Genomic DNA, 22,380 nt, shown 5'->3' on the forward strand with positions numbered 1-22,380 from the left:
ATCCCCAAGGTTTGCACTACAATTGACTGGTGTTGTTCTTGGGGGTGACCACTAGGTGATGTTGCTGCCATTCAGACACATCTTCAGTTGTGTACCTCAACGTCACTGGGTGTTTCGGCCTTTTATCACAAGACACCCTCAGTCAAGGCAGGCCCACCACAGGGTGATCAGCCCTGGGTGTGTGTCTTATGGTTAGCCTCTCGATGGTCACGTGGCAGCCCAGACAGTATCTCTTCTTTTCAGCCACAGCCAGTGACTGCTCCGTTCGGCGGCATTTGCAAGTTCTTTGATTGCCCTCCTTTGGGCCTGCCCTCTGACTCCAACTTCCCTCAGGAGCCTTGCAGTGGAACTGGCTACAAAGCCCCTGCACCCCACCTCCACTGGACACACTCTTACACTCCAACCTCGCTCCTCTGCCTCTACTGCAAGGTTGGAATATCTCAGCCTTTTCCTTTCAAATGCCTCGTCCACAGCCTCCTCCCAGGGCACCGTCAACTCAATGACGTAAACACGCCGACAGGAGCTGGACCAGAGGACGAGGTCTGGTTTAACCTGGCATCATGTTTGGCACAAACATTAAGGGCCGAAAGACCTGTTACTGTGCTATCATGTTCTAAGTTCGATGAATCCATTCCAGCAGCATGCAAAGTGAAAGAAGGAAATTGTTGCATGCAAGTTCTACCACATCAGAATACATTAATTCTTTTTAATAATTCAGAATAACTAGAAATAATCTTCAGGAATTATAATGGTGGAGCGGCATTATTTGTCCTTGATACCACAGTACTGCATGCTGTTATGACCCATGATTCCGTTGTGCACAGGATAACTAGTGGTGAACAAAGCCAAGCCACTAAACAACCCAAGGTTTGCAGAGTGCAGGCAAATATATCAGCTGCAAGTAAATGAAAAGGTTTCATAGCTACAAAGTTCAAGCATCATTTAATTTGTAAGTAATAAATTATATGTTAAGGTAGCATTAGAAATCAAGGCCAGAGTAACATGTAGGAGCAGAGGCCAAAGCATGTTTTTTTTGTAACTGCACATTAATCGCTATTGTTGCAAATGAAAGTAATGCATTGGAAGAATATTGTTGCTTAGACTGGAATTGGATGAGAAATAATAGATCAAACAAGCTAGAAAATGAATCATTTAAGCTATTATTTTCATAACAGAAGAAACAATGAATATTTAAACAATATAAAGCAGCAAAAAGTATTGTCATGAAAGCATGCTCCACTCCATATTTGGACAGATCAGAAATATCAAAGTATTTCTGTTATAGATTTCTTCCCAAAAATGTTCAACCTGCTAGTTTTTTTTGTTTCCTATTTGATGCACAAAAATAAGTTACATTATTACTCAGATCATACTTGGATCTTACCCTTCTTCAGTCTCATTAATAATGTCACAGATTTCCATATTGAGAGCCCAATCCTCTGACTGCAAGGATCCATCGGTTGCTCGTTCTGTAATTAAGGATTAACAACATCTCAGAATTTTACAGAAAACAAACACATCCTCGTGCGAAAACCCCTATCAAGAAGCAAATATTGAAGAGGATTGTTTTGGGCTCCGGCTTTTTGACCACTATCTACCTGTGATGCCACAGTCAGAGAAGTATATACCCGCATCCCTCTGCCCCACAACATTCCCCAGGCCCTTACCATTCACTGTGAAGGTCCTGCCTTGGTTTTGACTTCCCAAAATGTATTTTGAATGTGAAAGGAAACAGATGCAACCCAAAGAAACCCACGCGGTCACAAGGAAAATGTACAAACTCGACACAGCCAACACCCAAATCAAGATCAAACCAGAATCTCTGGCGCTTTGAGGCATTTGAAATCTGATTGATTTAAAATTTGATATCCTTTCTGATTTGTATTATATCTGACAAGTTCAGACGAAAAATCATTAATCTACAACAAAAATTATTTCTCTCCATTGTTGCTGCTCGATTTGTTGAACACTTCAATCATCATGTATATTTTTCACATTTCCAGAATGTAATGTTTTGTTTCTCCAGATTACATCTCAGTTCCATCTATTGTTCCTCTCCCGTTTCTTTTCCGCTCCTTACAACTGCTCCAGTCAGATAATCTGTGATTAACAAGTGTTCACCACATTATCATGCATCACAACATCAAGTTCCTTCTGTTGTTGAGTCTCTCCTGGTCACCATCTTTTCACAGACATTCTAAGTTCTCGCTGCCCCTCTCTGCAAATCAAAACATATTTGATTTCTAACTTCTTAGTTCTTACGAAAAGTAATTGGCCTGAAATATTGATCATTTTATTTTTCACAGATGCTACCTGACCTATTGAATATTTCCAATGTTGTTTTTATTTCATATTTCAAGCACCTGCAGTTTTATCTTTTTCTTTTTCAATACAATAGAACATTGTTGCATGAATAACAGATCACAATGCGTCAGAATGCAGGAGTGAGTTTGACAATACAATTGAATAACAGAACGACAATCATGCTCTCAACGTTCGCAAGACCAAGAAGCTGATTGTTGACTTCAGAATGCAAAAGCCAGAAATCCATCATGAAGATGGCAGTGGAAAGAGCCAACGGCATCGGGATCAGAGGAGAGTACATTTCTGAAGATCTGTCCAAGACCCACACCACACTCTCACCTCACTACTACCATCGGGAAGAAGGTACAACAGCCTGAAAACTATGACCTCCTAGTTTAAGAACAGCTTCCAGCAATCATCAGGCTCTTGAATACTACACAACACTAACCACAACCCAACCTCAGCTACGATGACCTACTATGGACTTCAGTTTTACACTATTATGATCTGGTTATCTAGTATCACTGATTATGAATTTATTATATTATTGTACACGTGTGTATGTTCTGGCATTAATGACCCTGTAAAGTCACAGCAAATAAAACATTTTTTGTTCCGCTGCCGATACATACGATAATTTAACATTCTTAACTCTGGACTACCATGAGACTACAGTAGGAAAAGGGAAAAACAATGGTTTATCTTTCCACAGTAATAAAAACTGGACGCAAATGAAGATCAGATTTTCATTAATAATACAGAACTTACTAATGTGCCATTATCCTGCAGAAATACCACTACTTATGAATATTAGTTGTAATACATGAAGCCTTTTGGGCTTCAATCAACACATAATCTGCAGTTCATTCTGGCTAGACTATCAAGCTACTCAATAATAAATCTATATTTATTATTAAGGACCACTTATACTGCAAGCAATTAAGGGAGCAATAGATTATCAAAAGATGGAAAATAAAAATTCATGTCAGACACTATAACATCAACATATTGTAAGAGCAGAGATTTGAAGGAATGCCTCAGTCAGGAATTACACCTATTTCTGCAGATTGATTGGGGTTCAAATTGTTTTTTGCATTCTCTTTTCCACTTCACAGGGCAAGAACACGAGTACAGTTCCACAAGTCCTGGTAGTTTTTCCTTCATCCATCTGAGGAGCCATATTCCATACCTGATCTAAACAGTAATGGGCACACAAGGAAGAAAAATGAGGAAGCATTTAGGGCCTGTCCCACTTAGGCGATTTTTTAGGCGACTGCCGGCGGCCGTCAAAATCGTAGCAGATCGCCAACATTTTCTTTTACCCGACGACAATGCCTAGTCAGGTCGAGATTACACCGTCTTCTGACATATCGCGAAATTCCCATGCTGTCAATGCTTCTCCAGCATCCTCATTTTCGCTGAAATCACTGACAAGTCGGTAAGTACTTGAGAGTTTTGAAATATGACATCTTGCCCGGGTTACTTGAAAACCAAGCTTCATGGTAACAAGGCATAAACTGGATTGACTTCCAGTTTACTAATAGTAGTATTAAGAAATTTAATTTTAAAAATGGTTAAATGTATTTTTGTGAAAAGTGTGTGGGCATTCTTTGAAAATGTACGGGAGATGCATATCTGGTTTCTGGGTTGCATATCTGGGTTGGGAGCCTACTTTAAATGTAATCGCTGATGGCCATGAACATCGCTAATTTTGATGATTCACCACCCTTTGGATAAAAACATCTCGTCTCTTGTACTCAGTAGATAGCAGCCAGCAATTGAATTGCCAATATTGGATTTGTGCCCTTCTACACTGTGCCGATGAGGCTCAGTGCAAGCTTGAAGAAGATCTAATCTATCAGCCTGTGTAGGAAAGAACTGCAGATGCTGGTTTAAATTGAAGGTAGACACAAAATGCAGGAGTAACTCAGCGGGACAGGCAGCATCTCTGGTGAGAAGAAATGGAGAATGTTTTGGATCGAGACCCTTCTTCAGACTGATGTCAGGGGAGAAGGCAGGACAGAGATAGAATGTAGTTGGAGATATTAGGACTGATGGGAGAACTGGGAAGGGGGAGGGGATGGAGAGGGAAAGGAAGGGCTATTTGAAGTCAATGTTCATACCGCTGGGGTGAAAACTACCCAAGCGAAATATGAGGTGCTGTTCCTCCAATTTGCACTGAGCCTCACTCTGACAATGGAGGAGGCCCAGGACAGAAAGGTCAGATTGGGAATGGGAGGGGGAATTAAAGTGCTGAGCAACCGGGAGATCAGGTAGGTTAAGGCGGACTGAGCGGAAGTGTTCAGCGAAACGATCACCGAGCACACGCTCGGTCAATAGTCTGTCTCCTGTGATGGAGACGGGGAGATCTAGAAATGGTAGGGAGATGTTGGAGATGGTCCAAGTGAATTTGAGTGCAGGATGGAAATTAGTTGTGATGTTGATGAAGTCAGCGAGTTCTGCATGGGTGCAGGAGGCAGCACAGAAGCAGTCATCAATGTAGCGGAGGTAGAGTTCGGGGATAGGTACAGTGTATGCCTGTAACAGTGATTGTTCAACGTACCCTACAAAGAGGCAGGCATAGCTGGGGCCCATGCAAGTGCCCATAGCTACGCCTTGAATTTGGAGGAAGTGGGAGGAGTCGAAGGAGAAGTTGTTGAGGGCAAGGACCAGCTCTGCTAGGCGGAGGAGAGTATTAGCAGACGGAAATGAATGAATAAGTTTATTGACCAAGTACGTGCATATACAAGGAATGTGCCTTGGTGCTCTGCTCACAAATGACAACACAAACCTAGTTAACAATTAAGAATAAAGCATAAACACATCAAAACAATAAGAATACAACATTACGGTCTAAACATGTGGGTGAAAATAAACCAGAGCAAAGAAGAAACTACAGACTTTGGTTATTGAGTAGAACTACCCTCGTGGAAAAATACTATTTTTATGTCTGGCTGTGGCTGCTTTGACAGTCCGGAGTCATCTGCCAGGGGGAAGTGCTTCAAAGCGTTTGTGGCCAGGGTGAGAGGGGTCAGAGATGATCTTGCCCGCTCGCTTCCTGGCCCTTGCAGTGTACAGTTCGTCAATGGGGGGGAAGGTTACAGCCAACAATTGGCTGGTTCTGTAGTCAAGGAAGAAACGGAGGGCATTAAGACCTTCCTGGTGGGGGATGGAGGTGTAGAGTGACTGGACATCCATAGTAAAGATGAGGGAGTGGGGCCTGGAAAACAGAAGTCATTGAAGAGACGAAGAACGTGTGAGGTGTCTTGGACATAGGTAGGGAGGGATTGGACCGGGGGGATAGGATGGAGTCGAGGTATGTGGAAAGTAATTCAGTAGGACATGAACAAGCAGAAACAATGGATCTGCTAGGATAGTTCTGTTTGTGGATTTTGGGGAGAAGATAAAATCGGGCTGTGCGGGGCTGGGGAACGATAAGGCTGGAGGTTTTAGAGAGCAGAGAGCCAGAAGTAATGAAATCAGAAATGGTGTGTGACATTAAGGTCTGGTGCTCCTCTGTGAGGTCATGGTCCAAGGATTGGTAGGAGGAGGTGTCCGAGAGTTGTCGCCTGGCAGTAGAGGTCAGCGCACCAGACTACCACGGCACCTTCCTCGTTTGATTATCAAGTCGGGGTTGCTGCAGACTGAGCGAAGGGTTGTCCGTTCAGGGGGGGAGAGGTTAGAGTAAGTGAGGAGAGTGGAAATGTTGAGGCGGTTGATGTCCGGCCGGCAGTTGGAACTGAAAAGGTCTAAAGAAGGTAGAGGGTCATCTGGGGTGTCCAAGAGGGGGTCCAGTGGAGATGGGAGAAGGGGGTCATCACTGGGTGGTGAGGATTCCTTCCCATAGAAAAAGGCACAGAGGCTACAGAGGAGATGTACATCGTGGCCCAGACCCGGAACTCGTTGAGGTGATCTATCAGCGTTCTGGATTCAATGTTTCAGAAATGGCCAGCTCTGCTGTCGGTCAAAAAAAAGCCAAGTGGACAAAGCGATTGCAAACAGAAAGCGGCCTCAGCTGGTGAGAGGGGAGGGAACCCCACGGTGGCCTTGCACGTCCTATCGGTGGCAGCGGCATGAAACTAAAGCGCTGTCCCCATGGGGCTACAATGTGGGCTGCAGTCGCTTCCAACTGGACCTTGCGGTAGGTGAAGAAGGACTCGCTGGTGCACCTTGCAAGCTGGGGTTAGCATCGAAAGCTGGGACGGCGGTGCAAGTCAGGGATGGGTCAGTAGGTCCGTCCGCTATTAAAAAACTCCATTTTAAAGGGAGCTGGTAAACTGAGGGCTTACTGAACTCTGACAGTAACTCAAACTAACTTGTTTTGCTTCTTCAGTCTAACAAAGGATCATTGGCCTGAAACATTAACTGTTTCCCGTCCACTGGTGCTGCCTGACCTACTGCTTCCAGCATTTTCGTTTTTTGATTTTTAATTGAATTGCTAGTTCGCTTCATTATTTGACAATGGATAATGAGCAACAGCAGCTGATTCTTATCTCCTTATTAAAAAGATAAGATCAACTAATACAACAAATAAAAATCACTTTGCACTCAGCTCAATCATATGCTTACCTTATTTCTTAAACATCATTAAGAGAACACCCAATGAAAGTAATACAAAGAGTAGCAATGTGATATGATACAAAGCAAAAATGAGTTGATTTGCTTGCTACAAGCATAGGATGGGCTCAGTACTGTCAACAATGACATATGTGCATATTTTTGTTCAATTTCAGAACTGGAGTACTGATTTTTTTCATCTTTACTGATACTGTGCCCAAAGTAAATTAGCAAGCACTCTAAAGTGGTTTATTTTAATCTTATATGTAGTCTCTCTGCGCAGCGGTCTGATATATTTTCCATTTACGAGGTTAATAACTTCCTGTAACTGTAAGAGGTGAAGTCCCAATTGCTTCCAACTATGTTTTTAAGCAGAGAAGGATCCAATAGATATTCAGAGCCTAAGTGTTTAATAAACCATGTCATATCTATATCCACTTAAAATGTATAGAACAAATAGCAACAGATATGGCTCTAATGCAGAAACAGAAAAAGTATTATATTCACATATTAAATTAATTTTGCTGACTGCATTCAAGTCGGAGTCACAAAACAATGGATTCAAGCTTCCTAATGGGACAAGAATACTTTTTCCAGGCTCAAACTGCTGTTTAGTATCAATGGGAATTTATCACTGACAGGGTTGTTATCACCTTGATGAGACAAAAGTGAAGGTTCACCAATGCACAAGAGTTTTATTATGCAGGTCAGGTGAAGAACTTTATTTATTCCAGGAGGGAAATTGATTTCCCAACAGTGATGAAACACAAGACACATGAAATTAAAGTGACGAGTGGAAAGAATTGGGGATGTGCAAAGATTGGGGAGGGGGGGGTCAGTCTACCCCTCCCCCGACAGAAGGGGGAGGAGTTGTACAGTTTGATAGCCACAGCGAAGAAGGATCTCCTGTGACATTCTGTACTGCATCTTGGTGGAACCAGTCTGTTGCTGAGGTTGACCTCAGGTTGACCAGTGTCATGAAGGGGGTGAGCTGCATTGTCCAAGATGCTCTGTTTTGAGGAGCATCCTGCCTCCAAGACCACCTCCCATGAATTCACCTCCACCAGCCTTCCTGACGAGTTTGTTAATCCTGTTGGCGTCCATGGCCTTCGCTCTGCTGCCCTAGCACACGACAGCGAAGATAATGGCACTGGCTACCACCAATTGGTAGAAGATCTGCAGCATCTTACTACAGACGTTGAAGGAGCAGTGCCTGCTCAAAAAGTACAGCTGGCTTTGTACATCAGGCAGATGTCCCTTTCCTCCAATTGAAATTCTGTTTGTCGATTGTGTAAGCTGTAATGGATCAAGATTGTGTTCTAAGTAGAACACAATCTTGATCCATTACAGCAGAATCTTTTAGTTGCTTTGGAATTTTTATAAATATCTACTCCAAGGTCACCTCCAGCAGCAAATGAGACAGGTTTGACAACTATTACTGTTACAGCAAGTTTAAAAACATGAAATCAATTATAAAATCTATACGCAAAAAAGCAAGCCAACAGAAATCATCTCCTGTCAATTAAAAATGTTTCCGCTCTTCACATTTACAAATGGGTACAATACATCATTCAAAAATGCTGAATGAAGTAGTGATAACATAGCACAATGGTACCAGGTATGCCTGCACTTAAAAAAAGGTTATAGTTATCTGTGAAATTCTGGGATATAAATAATGAAATAAATCACACACCACCGCAGTTGATTGGTCCTTCCTATTAAAATAAGTAAATGGGAAAATTTCCCTGATTTGTGTAAGTAGATCAGTTATTTAACCACTCACTGCCCGATTAAAAATACTTGCCATCGCCAGCAAATTTAGTGTCAAGATGATCCCATCATGGAACAGCCACACAATCACAACAATTCAATTGCCTCTGGAAGCAGATTTTTCTCATTTTAAAGAATTACAAGATAAAATTAATTATATTTTCATAAACTGACTATATCTTTGGTTAGTCAGCTGTTTCTCTGAAGAAGGGTCTCGACCAGAAACGCCACTGATTCTTTCTTTCCAGAGATGCTGCCTGTCCCACTATGTTACTCCAGTATTTTGTGTCTGCCTTAGTTATACTCCACATTGACAAACCAAAACACTGCTATCTCAGTGAACCTGTGGGAAAAAAATTAAAAAATTATGTCTGTTAACAATACACAATAGTTTCTAGGCCAGTGCATCTTCTTTGGAAATTCTTCAGGATTAAGGTTGATATTTCTATTTTGGTTTGAGGGCTCAAAGTTGAAGAAGAGGTTCCCAATGGGGTTGGGTAGTTGAGAGATATTATACTTCTGTGCTCCTGATGAACCAAGGATTTCAATGTCATCAAGAATGCTCCTTCTCCATTTTGAGCAGTCATGAATTAGGGATATTAGGGATTCCAAGAAATCATTGGAGATGTTGGAGGTTTTGAGCAGATACCTGTCCAGATATGACCTTGATAAGGCCATGAGAAAGGCTAAACAGGACCGCTATAAGCAAGAGGATGAGGTGGATGTTCAGCAACTGTGTCAGGGTTTATACGCCATCACTTCATACAAGGTGAAATCAGGGGTCAGCTCAAGCAACAGTGAAGCATCGCTCCCAGACGAGCTCAACGCTTTCTACCCAACCTTTGATAGGCAGAATGCTGATGTGTCTACCCGGGCCCCCATAGCCCCCAAGGCTATTACAATCACAGTCACAGAGGCTGACATCAGAAGATCCTTCAGGGAGGTGAACTCCTGGAAAGCATCTGGACCTGATGGCATACCTGGTCGTGTTCTTAAAACCTGTCCATGCCAACTTGCTGGAGGTTTTGCAGACATCTTCAATATCTCATTATTGAGGTCTGAGGTTCGTACCTGCTTTAAGAGGGCATCAATAATAAGTGCCCAAGAAGAGTAAGGTGACATGCCTCAATGAATATCAATAGGTGGCACTAACGACCGTGGTGAAGAAGTGCTCTGAGAGGTTGGTTATGGCGCATATTAACTCCGACCTCATCCAGAACCTCGACCCATTATAATTTGCCTCAACAGGTTAAGTGAGGATGCAATCTCACTACTCTGCACTGGTCTATTTGGACGATAAACACACGTATATCAGGCTGTTGTTTATAAACTACAGTTCAGCAGGAAAATAACTGCAGATGCTGGTACAAATCGAAGGTATCAAAAAAAGCTGGAGTAACTCAGCGGGTCAGGCAGCATCTCACGAGTAGTTCTAGACTACAGTTCAGCGTTCAATACTATCATCCCCTCCAAGCTTGTTATCAAACTCACAAAACTGGGTCTCCACACAGCTCTCTGCAACTGGATCCTCGACTTCCTCATCAACAGACCAGTCTGTACGAATTGGCAGCAACACTTCTTCCCCCGATAACGATCAGTACGGGAGCACCTCAAGGCTGCGTGCTCAGCTTCCTGCACTACTGACTCCATGCTCACGACTGTGTAGCCGGGCACAGTGCGAACTCACTCCATCTTCATGTTTGCTGGCGACACCACTGTTTGTTAGATGAATTACAGATGATGATGATGAGTATAGAAGGGAGATCGATCGACTGACCAAATGGTGCCAGCACAATAACCTGGATCGCAAAGAACTAATTGTGGATTTTGGAAAAGGATGAGGACCCACAAATCTGTCTATATTGACGGGACAATGATGATGGGTCAAAAGCTTCAAATTCCTGGGCGTGCATATCTCAGAAGATTTTCCCTGGATCCAGCACACTGATGGAATTAGAAAGAAAGCCCATCAATGCCTTTACTGCCCCAGTAGAATGCCAAGATTTGGTATGTCAGAGGACTCTCATAAACTTCTTCAGGTGTACATATTGACTGGTTGCATCATGGCCTGGTTCGGCAACACAAATGCTCAGGAGCGAAAGAGATTACAGAAAGTCGTGAACATTGCCCAGTCCATCACAGGTTCTGACCTCCGTATCAAAGTGATTTACAGGAGTCGCTGCCTCAAAAAGGCAACCAGCATCAGAGACCCACAACACCCTCATCACGCACTCCCGCCATCGTAAAGAAGATATAGTAGCCTGAAAACTGTAAAGTCCAGGTTTAGGAACAGCTTCTTCCCTACAGCCATCAGGCTATTAAACACTCCAACCTCCAAATAAGCTCTGAACTACGTAGACTTGGGGCATTGGTTTAATCTTTTTGCACTATTATAGTTTGTGCACCCACACACGTGTGTTTATATGTACACACACATATATATGCACTATACATTTTTTTCTCATTTATTATATTGTTTACAGAGTACCATGTTTACATATTCTCGTGCTGCTGCAGTAAGAATTACATTGTTTTAGGTTGGATATATGACAACAATACACTCTTGAACCATTTCATTACCATTATGTTTACATATTGCTGAAATTTAACTACATACAATAGCCAATCCTGAAAATTAATTTCAGGTGTTATTTAACTTGTTTCAAATGCCTTAAATTTTGTTAAGGGGATAATGTGATACAAATGAGATTGCATCTTATGTTATTGCTTCAGTACTCATCCAATTTGTTGACGTCGACTAAAGTTGATAGTACCTGTGGGCAAGCAGTGAAAATAAAACTCTGCCAACCATTTTAGCTCTGGTTTTCTTTAGATCTGTTCTTAATTTTACATCCAACCAAAACATTTCACGTGTGCGTCATCTAATTGCGACTAAACCAATTTACAACGATTCATGATTTCCCGATCCTGGAAGTAAATGGATCTCGTGTGTTGAAATTCTCAATTGCAGTATATGCCTTGATTCATTCAGCTCCTAAAATTACACAGATTTTGGAATGGATTTTATTTTTGTGTTCGTATATAGTTAAGACAAGTAAAATAATATTGTGCACTTAAAGAATGCATCGACGCAAACGGTCCAAGCTGGCGTCAGGGGCGTCAATATCCAACAAGGGCCAAGGATAATAGGGCAATCTAATTGTTTTTAACTACCATTCCTCTTAAACATTACAGCATAGACAAAACAATAAATGTATTTATGAAATCAAAATATGAATGAACGAGTATGCTCTATTTCGTTTTACAATGACATTGCATAAGTGTAAACAAACATTTTTCTTTTGGGCGGAAACCTTCAACCTTACGCCATTCGTTATTTGGGAAAAACAAAAAATACTGCTTAATTAATGGGCTTTGTAGTTACTTTACAAAAACTCTGTCAGTAAAGGTTTTCAAGCAAATTAAGTGCAAAGATGATGCGACACTCGCGTGATGAATGATTTAAAGCAACAAACACGTATTTCACCTTGGATGAAGTAGAAGCAATCACATACAAGGAGTTAAATAAGACAACTGGATGTGAAACACTCACCTACACATTGTCCTACTGGAGTACTAAAAGGGTTCCCAATGAAGAACTCCATCTTGGTGCTTCCCCTCCCCCCTCCCAAACATCAGTGAGACCCGAATATCGTTGACTCGGCCTCAACCTAACTTCATGGGCTGAACATGAACCAAGAACATGGTTTCTCCCTTCCAATGTTGTGATTGGCTCGTCTTTCCATTGTCCCGCCTCCAGCATCGCCGTCCTCATCTTCTATAGGTCAATATCCATATCAATCAATGTTGCCATCAAGTTTGTTCGGTTTCATCGAGGCCGGTAACGACATTGCCCACCCCCATTCACGAATTATTTTATTTTAGATCATTTTTCACTTAAAAAAACAAAACAATTTCACTTAGTAATTGCCCTACGATGCCGTGGTGGCGATGACGATAGCGCGAGTACTGCGGTGGAGGTGGGACGTGCTAGGATCACGTGATATTTATCCTAGCAACCAAGAGAAGCTGGGCTCAGGCAGCACTCACTGGATGAATAATCTGATGCTTGCAACGAAATATATTAAAATAACAGAGGAGGTATGTATTGTTTTAAATATGATCATTTCTGAATATTCCGAAGGCATTCATTAATTTTCAGTTTAAAGCTTAGAGGCAAATGAGAAAAGAAAATGTGTGCAGGAAGGAACTGCAGATGCTAGTTTTCACCGAAGATAGACACAAAATGCTGGACAGGCAGCATCTCTGGAGAGAAGGATACAACGTCATCCATTCCTTCTATCCAGAGCAGCTGCCTGTCCCGCTGTTACGCCAGCATTTTGTGTCTATCTTCCAATAAAATGTGTGTCTCGTTAAGAATACTGTATTCATTATGCCCTCTTAAAAATCTCCGAATAAATCAAAGAGCTTCACAGTGTATGAAATAGTCAGTTTGTGAACTAATGCCACTACGCCAGTAAATATTTTTTAACCTTGTTGACTGAAGATAACTAGAAACAAGGAACTGCAGATGCTGGTTCACAAAATAAGGCACAGAGTGCTGGAGTAGCTCAGCAGGTCAAGCAGCATCACAGGAGAACACGGATAAGATTTTTTTTTGTCGGGACCATTCTTCAGACTGATTTGGGGCGAGGGGGGATGAAATCTGGCAGAGAGGAGAGGCATGACAAAGTGTAGTGTGGCTGGACACAGGTGAGGGGGGCTTTGATAGGCAGATGTTTGGAACAAAAGTTAAAGGCAGAAGGTGTGAGGCAGGATTAAAGAGTGCACATTTTACCTCGAACAGAGAACCAATGCATTTCCCTCTACAAACACACTTCTCCTTTGGTGGAACATCCTCAACAACCTTTCTTTTCACTCCTCTCACTTTCTCCAAGTTAAACTCGCATGGGCTTCAACTGTGCAGGCCTTTTTGTTGGTTACTTCGACCAGTCCTCGATTCACTGTATGGATTTGTGCTGGGATCCCAGTTTATCACAATTTATATTAATATTAATTATATTAATTAATTGATTAAGGGAATCTCGTGAGATAAAATATACCAGACCAAGTGGACCCATTGGGCCCATTCCTCGTAGGGTTTCCATTGTGACTTGGGGAAATCGCGTTTCTTCTTTAAAATAAATTGTTTAAAAAAAAAAAAATCTCAATGAAATAAATATCCTATGTAAAATAAAGAGACCGAGATGGATCCGAGGTCTTTTCCAAAAATGGGTGTCTCCCGGGGCCATGGGCGGGCGAGGTGGGACAGGGAAGGGGAGAGGGTGCCACTCACCTCGGCTCCGTGACCCCAGCGCTGCAGCCAGAGCGAGCCGTGGACCCAAAGCCTCTCCTGTATTGGTCTAGCACCGTCACCCCTCCCATTCACCCTTTCTTTAAAGTAAATTGGTTTTTTTTTAAAAATGAAATGAATCTCAATGAAATAAAGAACCTATGTAAAAGAGGTCGAGCGGGAGGTTGTAGCCAATCAATGGACTCTAGGTTGTGGTGAGCAGCAGGAGCAAATCAGGACTTGCTGGCGAGCAATCAGAGCGGGGCGCGGGGGGGGGGGGGGGGGGGGGGTGTCAGAGCACCCCCCACGTGGGGATCTGGGCCAATCGGGCGTCGAGCGGGAGGTCGTAGCCAATCAATGGACCTGATCAGTGGGGGTGACCTCAATCAGTGGGGGTGAGCAGCAGGAGCAAATCAGGATGCGCTGTGGAATGTGGAAAAGCTCAGGGTCCTGATAATATTCCCCCAGAATTCCTGAAACACTGCGGTCCGAAATGCCTGGTCTGGCTCCGTGAGTTTTACTCCTCTTGCCTCATTGGTCAGTCCATTCCGAAGATCTGGCGGAAAACCACCGTCATTGCGCTACCAAAACCAAACAAGCCTGCGGACGATCCAAGGAACTATCGGCCCATCTCACTCTGTGTCCCGTACAAGCTCCTCGAATGGCTTCTCCTGGCCCGGCTCGATCCAATCGTTGACCCTCAACTACCCGCTGAACAAGCCGGATTTCGACGCTGCACCACCCACCAAATAGTCAAGCTGACCAACGACATCGAAGACAGTTTCGAAAAGGGTCACAAGGCGGGCATCACACTGGTGGACCTCACCGCCGCCTTTGATACTGTGTGGCACCAGGGCCTGATCTTGAAGCTCCTCTGAACCATCCCTGACCGTCATTTAGTGCGGTTCCTTGCCAACCGCAGTTTTGTATTCAAGACCAGCGACGGACAATCTAGCCGACTGCGACGCCTAAGAAACGCCTAAGGCTCGGTACTGGCCCCCATGCTCTTCAACTTCTATATCAGTGATCTGCCACACTCGCGCCAGTATGGATACACAGATGACTTGGCCCTACTGCACTCGGACAGGAGTTGGTCAAATGTTGAGGATGTGCTTTCGGCGGATATGGAACTTGTTGCGGGCTACCTTAAGACCTGGAGACTAAAACTGAGTGTGGCAAAAACCACCACAACGGCCTTTCACCTGAACAACAAGGAAGCTCAACGCCAGCTCACCGTCACCCTCAATGGGTCACCCCTACCCTACAACCCATTTCCTACATACCTCGGGGTGAAACTAGATCGACAGCTGACCTCCAAGCAACACCTTGAAGCTCTCCGTGCTAAAGTCTCGGCACGGAATAACCTCCTGCGTTGCTTGGCCGGATCGTCATGGGGCACCAGGACATCTACTCTTCGAACCAGTGCTCTTGCACTCGTGTACAGCACCGCTGAGTACGCCGCCCCAGCATGGTGCCGCAGCGCTCATACTAGCAAGCTAGATGCCATCCTCAACGACACCATGCGGATCATCACAGGCTGCCTATGCCCTACTCCGATGGACCTCCCGCCGGTGCTCGCAGTTATTGCACCCGCCAAGCTTCGCAGAGAGTTCTTCACTCATAAGCTGGTGTGCAAGGCCCCATCGGATGCCAAACATCTTTTGCACCACCTCGCCCAGGATCCACAGCAACTGGGACCTCAACGCCTCCACCAAGGGGACGGAGGCGTCACCCTTTCTCCCGTCATGCAGCAACCCTCTGTGGCCCCGGTTTCAACATACGAGGAGCATGGAGAACCAGCTGGGAACAGACATTGTGACCTCCTCAATTCACTGTCACACCGAACACCACAGCCCCAACCGGCTCGGACATGCCCCGCAAAGAATGGGTCGCCCTGAACCGGCTCTGCACAGGGGTCGGCCGGTTCAATGCCAACATGCATTGTCATGTTCAACTGCACTGTCCTCCGTCCCCCTAGTGGAGGGGTAGACCTCACAGCCCTCGACAACAGTACATTGCACTGGCTACAGCGCCTGGAGGGCGTTACATAATTTCTGCTGCCTCAAACGCAAAAAAAGAAGAAGGATGCGCTGGTGACCAATCAGAGCGGGGAGCGCCGGCGCCCCCCCCACGTCAGACCTGGACCAATTGGACGTCGAACATGTGGTCGGAGTTGAACACAAAATGGCAACCCTCCCGCAACTGCGCAAGTGCCGGAGCTGAAAACAACATGACAACCCTCCCCCAACTGTGGACGCGCCGGAGCAGAACCCAAAATGGCAACCCTCCCCCAACTGCGCATTCGCTGATCCGGAGGACATCCGTTGAGCCCAAAGCTCTCCTGCATTGATGTCGCTCCCTCCCCAACTCCCCCCTCCCCAACTCCCCCCCTCCTCCCCTCCCCCCTACTCACCCACTCCATCCCCCCCTCAACTCCCCTTTTGACCCCCTCCCCCCTTACCCACCATCCCCCCACCCCCCACCCCCCCCCACCCCCCCCCACCCCCCCCCCCTCCAGTCAGGGACTCTCCGTCAGTCTCCCCCCACTCACCAACTCCATCCCTCCACTCACCCACTCTATCCCCCTTCCCTCCTCCCCCACTCATCCACTTCATCCCCTCCCCCCCACTCAAACACTCCAACCCCCCTCACCCACTCCATCCCCCCTCCCTCCCCCACTCCTTCCCCCTCATCCCTCCATCCCCACTCACCCACTCCATCCCACCTCCCTCACCCACTCCTTCCCCCCTCACCCACTCCTTCCCCCCTCACCCACTCCCTCCCCCTCCCTCCCCACTCCTCACCCACCACTCCCCATCACTCACCCACTCCATCCCCCCCTCTCCCACGCATCCCACTCACCCACTCCATCCTCCCCTCCCTCCTCCCACTCCTTCCCCCCTCCATCCCCACTCACCCACTCCATCCACCCACCCTCCCCCATTCACCCACTCCTTCCCCTCTCACCCCTCCATCCCCTCTCACCCATTCCATCCCCCTCCTTCCCCACCTCACCCCCTCCCTCACCCACTCCATTCCCCCTCCCTCCCCCCACTCACCCACTCCTTCCCCCTCACCCCTCCACCTCCTCCTCCTCCCCTCCCTCCCCCCCACTCACCCACTCTATCCCCCCTCCCCCTCCCATTCAGCCCCCTTCCCCCTTACCCACTCCATCCCCCCCACTCACCCACTCCATCCCCCCTCCCTCCCCCCAACACCCATTCCATCCTCTTCCTCCCCATTCCCTAGTCACCTACTCCCCCCCCACTCTTCTCCCCCCACCCCCACTCCCCCTCTACCCCACCCCCACTCCCCTCCTCTGCCCTCCCCCCCACCTCCACCACCCCTTCCCCCCCACTCCCCCCTCCCCCTCCACTCCTCTTCCCAGTTAAACATCGCAGTAACAGTAGTCGGAGCTGAATTTTCAAATGTTAAAGCATAATGTCCTCGCCTAAATCCAATGGATAACATATTTTTGTGCATTGAACTGAGTCTTTTCGATGACATAAAGGATGAATGTTAAAGCATATTTTAAAACTTCAATATTGCCTTATTCACATTCTGAACAATTGATGTTGATCATATTAATAATTTAGTTCTAACTTCAGTGCTTTATTACAAGGCAAAAAATTGCAGAATATGAAAGTGTTAAATGAAAGTGTTAGATATACTCAACAGGCCAGGCAGCATTTTTGGATTGAGAAACAGAGTTAACATTGTAGTTTGATCAACTAGAAAATGTTATAAATAAAAGACCACATGAGACTGTACGACGGTGGTGCAGGCGTAGAGAAGATGGTGATGGCTTGTTAATCCTTTATGTGAGGTATGATCTGATTCATTGGTGTGTTTCTTCTTACTTCCTATTAATTTCAGTTTTACCAGGGCTCCTTCATGCCACATGTGGCCAAATACTGCTTTGATGTCAAAGGCAGCCAATCCTCAGGAAACTAGCTTTTTAGTTGTGCTGTGAGAAAGTCTGGAGCCAGGTGTTCTTGGGAAATCCAAATTTAGCATCAGTGAGCAGATTGTTGGTGAGTAACTACTGCAGATTTGTGTAATGGGAGGTATGTGAGCAGCTGAGGGTCACACATCTTTCAGCTTTACCACTTTTGCTGAGAAGCACTGAGAAGCACAATCTCTGATGATCATTGCAACATCAGAATTTCAATTTCATTGATAATATTGTTGAAGAAACACAATGCTATTCCTATGTTTTCCTTTTAAGTGAATACAGCTGTTTAAAATGAGCCAGCCTTTTAGAACAATTGAACCCAGTGTCATTGATGATAAAATGCTTGAAGAGATGGTGAAGAAACAGGGACCATCGGGAAGAGCAGGACAGATAGCCCAAATGGAAGGAATTGACTTCAAAGATGTTGACCACCTTCAACTTGATTTTCAAAGTATGTTTTACCAGTGACAACTTATGTGACGATACTTTGTGGTATAAATACTACCTATGTATTGTTAAAGGATTTACATTTAATTGCCAGAGAATGTGCTCTTGCATTTATTTAAATATGAAAATATCTATTCCTATATACTGAAAGATATTTGAATCTGAGTGGCCAGTGATTACCCTGTGATTGTTAATAATAACATGTATTTCACAGTAAACAAAATAGGAAATGTGTTGGACGGGGATGGAAAGGCTTGAGAAACAATGAACAGAGTCTGAATAATAGTCATTCTGTAAAAAGTGATGATACAAAGATTGACGTACAAAAATTTTAAGAAGGCTTTATAAGAAAGGAAGATCGGGATAAAATCTGAGCTTTTTCTCCCTGGTATAGATATACTAAAGATTGACAATTTGTGGCAGTTCACATCATTGACTAAACTCCAGTTAGACAACAATGTCATTGAAAAGATTGAAGGACTGAACACACTGAGCAACCTGATATGGCTAGGTAAGCTTAAAAACTCAGAATATTAGCACTGCCATTTTATTTTAATTTAGCTATATTTTTGTATTATTAAAATTGATTCATTCAGTGAAGTAACATAACAGTCAAGAGGAGGTTGATTTGTGGAACAACCTGGAGGTGTTGAAAAACCTGCATGAGTCAGGTCAGAGAAGGTTGCAGGTAATAGTGAATTACTCCATGGATTCAGTCTATCTATTCCTGTCATGATTTTACACACCTGTATATGATCACCCTCAGTCTCCTGTACTCCAATAAATAAAGTTCTTGCATTCCCAACCTCTCCCTATAGTTTAGCCCCTCAAGTCCTTGCAACGTCGTTGAAAATCTTCTCAGCATTCTTTCCAGCTTAATGACATGTTTCCTATAACAGAGCGACCTAAAATTAAACACATTACTGCATATGTGGCCATTCCAATGGCTTGTACAAATGTAACATAACTTACCAACTTTTGTACTCCATACTCTAACTGATAAAGGCTAATGTACCAAAAGCCTTCTTTACCACCGGTCTACCTGTGATGCCATTTTCAGTGATCCGTCTACTTTACAATACTCTCCAGGGCCATTCTTTGTTAAAGTCCTGCCCTGGTTTGACTTCCCAAATGCAACACCCTACACTTGTCTGCATTAAACTACATTAGCCATTCTTCAGCCCGCTTGCCCAGCTGATCAAGCCTGTTGTAATTTTTGATAATCATTTTCATTATGTGTCCTCTCCATTCTTACTAATCATGCCTTGTACATTCTCATACAAATCGTTGATAGAAACCACAAACAGCAATGGGCCCAGCATCCATGTGGTACCTGACAAGGTACCACATGATGGACAGGGCTGGTAGGGGTGACCTAGCCAATTGGATACAAAATTGGCTTGGTGTGAGTCAGAGAATGATCGTGCAGGTTTGTTTTTCAGATTGACGGCTTGTGACAAGTGATGTACTAAAGGAGGTCAGTGCAGGCCCCCTTTTGATTGTCATCTATTTTAATGATTTTGATGAGAATTTTGGTGGCATGATTAATGAGTATATGGATGTCACCAAAATTTGTGGTGTGACGGACAGTGAAGAAGGTTGTCTAAGGTTATTACAGGATCCAGATTGACTCCAAAAATGGACAAAGGAATGGCAGATGGAATTTAACTTGGTTAAGTACAAAGTGATACATCTTTGGAAGTTAAACCATGGCAGGACATGCACAGTAAGTGACATGGCTCTGGGGAATGTTGTCGGACAGAGAAACCTGGTTCCCTGAAAGTGGTAACACGGGTAGATAAGGTGGTGAGTAACACGTATTAGGTCATAGAACAGTCCCTATGGCTCACAATGTATGTGCCAAACATGATGCTATAACCTTCACATCTCTACCTGCACATAACCCAGAAACCTCCATTTCCTGCATATTCAGATGGCTTTCCAAAAGTATTTTAGATGCCACTAACTTATCTGCTTCAACCAGCAACCACAGTAACGCGTTCCGGGCACTCACTGCCCTCAGTAGAGTCATATAGCATGGAAATTGGCTCAACTTGCCCACGCTGACCAACTACACTATTTCCACATGCCCACGCTTGGCCCATAGCCCTCTAAAGCAATCCTATCCGTGTACCTGTCCAAATGTCTTTTAAATGTTGTCATTGTACCTGCCTCAACTATTTTCTCTGGCAGCTCATTCCATCTATCCACCGCCCTTTGTGTGGGGAAAAAAAAAGTAATGAATAAATAATTCCAAAAAACATCAATCTTTTTTTCTAGATTTATCTTTTAACAACATCGAAATGATTGAAGGCCTGGATGAACTGGTTAAACTGGAAGACCTTAGTCTGTACAGTAACAGAATTTCCAAATTTGAAAACATGGACTCATTAGTAAACCTGCAAATTTTCTCCATTGGAAAAAATCATATCAGTGACCTGGAATCTGTAAGCGATTTAATTTAACTGGAGTTGATTTTGTTGTTTTCTTTAAACATTTTCAGTACATTATGTTTCTGTACAGTTTTCTAAATTAGAATAAAGTTTTTTTTGCAGGTTGTCTATTTAAGAAGATTTAAGAGGCTGCGGACTCTGAATCTGGCTGGAAACCCTGTTAGTGAAAATGAACGGTACAGTATGTACATCCCTGCCTTTCTGCCTAATTTGATGTACCTGGACTTCAGATTAATAGATAAAGTGACTGTAAGTATTACATAAGAGTGGATTGGTGATAAACATTATATGATGATGATTATTATGCGCAGTCATTAAGGAGTTATCTGATTGAATGTCATATTATGTTTAGCATCCAGCTTTGTAATTGTAAAGAATTAGTTAAACAATAATTTGTAACAAGATCTTCATTCATAATTTAACTGTCCAGTGTTCTGTGCTACACAAAGATATGGGAGTCTTCAGGTGCTTGTCCTTTCACGTGCGTTTCAAACTTGTAACATTAAGTGAAAATTATGTGAAATCTATTAGACAAATATCCCTTGTGATTTTTGCTGATTTTGCAACATCATTTGACGAATCTGTGTGATCCAACGCTTAGAATTTAAGAAACATTTGCTGCTTAACATTTGCACCAATTTTCTCCCCTTTCTTCCTCTTTATTGTGCTGAGTCCTTGTTGAGGTACAATTTTAAAAATGACAATCATTCTCTGGTACCTCTCTCTCTCCCGGTGATTCTTCTGGGAATGTTCACATACCTCTTGGATGCTTGATTGGCAAGATGTAATGAGTGATGTGTCACAGGGATCGTTGCTGGGCCTCAACTTTTTACATTGACTTGGCAGAAGATAGAGGGTGATTGTTAAATTTGCTGAGTTTCACAAAGATAGGATGGAAAGGAAGTTGTGAAGAGAATATTTGGGAGTGGGACAAAATAGTGTCACAGCATTAATAGAAACATAGAAAATAGGTGCAAGAGTGGGCCATGTGGCCCATCAAGCAGGCATCCCATTCAATATGATCATGGCTGATCATCCAAAATCAGTACCCCATTCCTGCTTTTCCCCATATCCCTTGACTCTGTTAGCCCCAAGAGCTAAATATAACTCTCTCTTGAAAACATCCAGTGAATTGGCCTCTACTGCCTTCCACAGATTCATAACTCTGGGTGAAAAAGTTTTTCCTCATCTCAGTCCTAAATGGTCTATCCCTCATCCTCAAACTGTGACCCCTGGTTCTGGACTCCCCCAACATGGGGAATATTTGTCTTGCATCTAGCCTGTCCGATCCCTTAAGAATTCTTTTGTTTCTATAAGATCCCCCCTCATCTTTCTCAATTCCAGTGAATACAAGCCCAGTCGACCCATTCTTTCATCATATGTTAGTCCACATCCCGGGAATTAACCTGGTAAATCAACACTGCACTTCCTCAATAGCAAGAATGTCCTTCCTCAAATTAGGAGACCAAAACGGCACGCAATACTCCAGGTGTGGTCTGGCCAGAGTCCTGTACAACTGCAGTAGAATCTCCTTGCTCCTAAACACAAATCCTCACGCAATGAAGGCCAACATGCCTTTAGCTTTCTTAACTGCCTGCTGT

The 22,380-nt window shown here is 44.0% G+C and overlaps 2 protein-coding genes across 13 annotated transcripts in view; one reads left to right on the top strand and one right to left on the bottom strand.

The window, feature by feature from the left end:
• tom1l2b (target of myb1 like 2 membrane trafficking protein b) overlaps nt 1–12,313 on the bottom strand; it is a 57,228-nt gene extending 44,915 nt beyond the window's left edge. For 4 of the 5 annotated variants that reach the window (XM_078417859.1, XM_078417856.1, XM_078417855.1 and 1 more), the window contains exons 1-2: nt 12,185–12,313; nt 1,385–1,469 (exon numbers count right to left, since the gene is read on the bottom strand). In XM_078417859.1, the coding sequence (XP_078273985.1) occupies nt 1,385–1,469; nt 12,185–12,236 (137 nt within the window). In that variant the 5' untranslated portion in view covers nt 12,237–12,313. Of the gene's footprint in view, nt 1–1,384; nt 1,470–3,358; nt 3,493–12,184 lie in introns of those variants that run through there. The other variant, XM_078417858.1, reaches the window with a different exon arrangement.
• Nucleotides 12,314–12,463: 150 nt separating this feature from the next.
• drc3 (dynein regulatory complex subunit 3) overlaps nt 12,464–22,380 on the top strand; it is a 52,009-nt gene continuing 42,092 nt past the window's right edge. For 5 of the 8 annotated variants that reach the window (XR_013548673.1, XM_078417866.1, XM_078417864.1 and 2 more), the window contains exons 1-6: nt 12,464–12,732; nt 17,801–17,958; nt 18,153–18,330; nt 18,721–18,837; nt 20,607–20,773; nt 20,870–21,028. Coding sequence is in view for 7 of the 8 variants with exons in the window: in XM_078417866.1 (XP_078273992.1) it covers nt 18,171–18,330; nt 18,721–18,837; nt 20,607–20,773; nt 20,870–21,028 (603 nt within the window). In the remaining variant the exon portion in view is untranslated. The remainder of the gene's footprint in view (nt 12,733–17,800; nt 17,959–18,152; nt 18,331–18,720; nt 18,838–20,606; nt 20,774–20,869; nt 21,029–22,380) is intronic. The other 3 variants (XM_078417862.1, XM_078417867.1, XM_078417861.1) reach the window with 3 other exon arrangements.

The sequence above is a fragment of the Rhinoraja longicauda genome, chromosome 21 (genome assembly GCF_053455715.1).
Source record: "Rhinoraja longicauda isolate Sanriku21f chromosome 21, sRhiLon1.1, whole genome shotgun sequence".
NCBI classification, from domain to species: domain Eukaryota; kingdom Metazoa; phylum Chordata; class Chondrichthyes; order Rajiformes; family Arhynchobatidae; genus Rhinoraja; species Rhinoraja longicauda.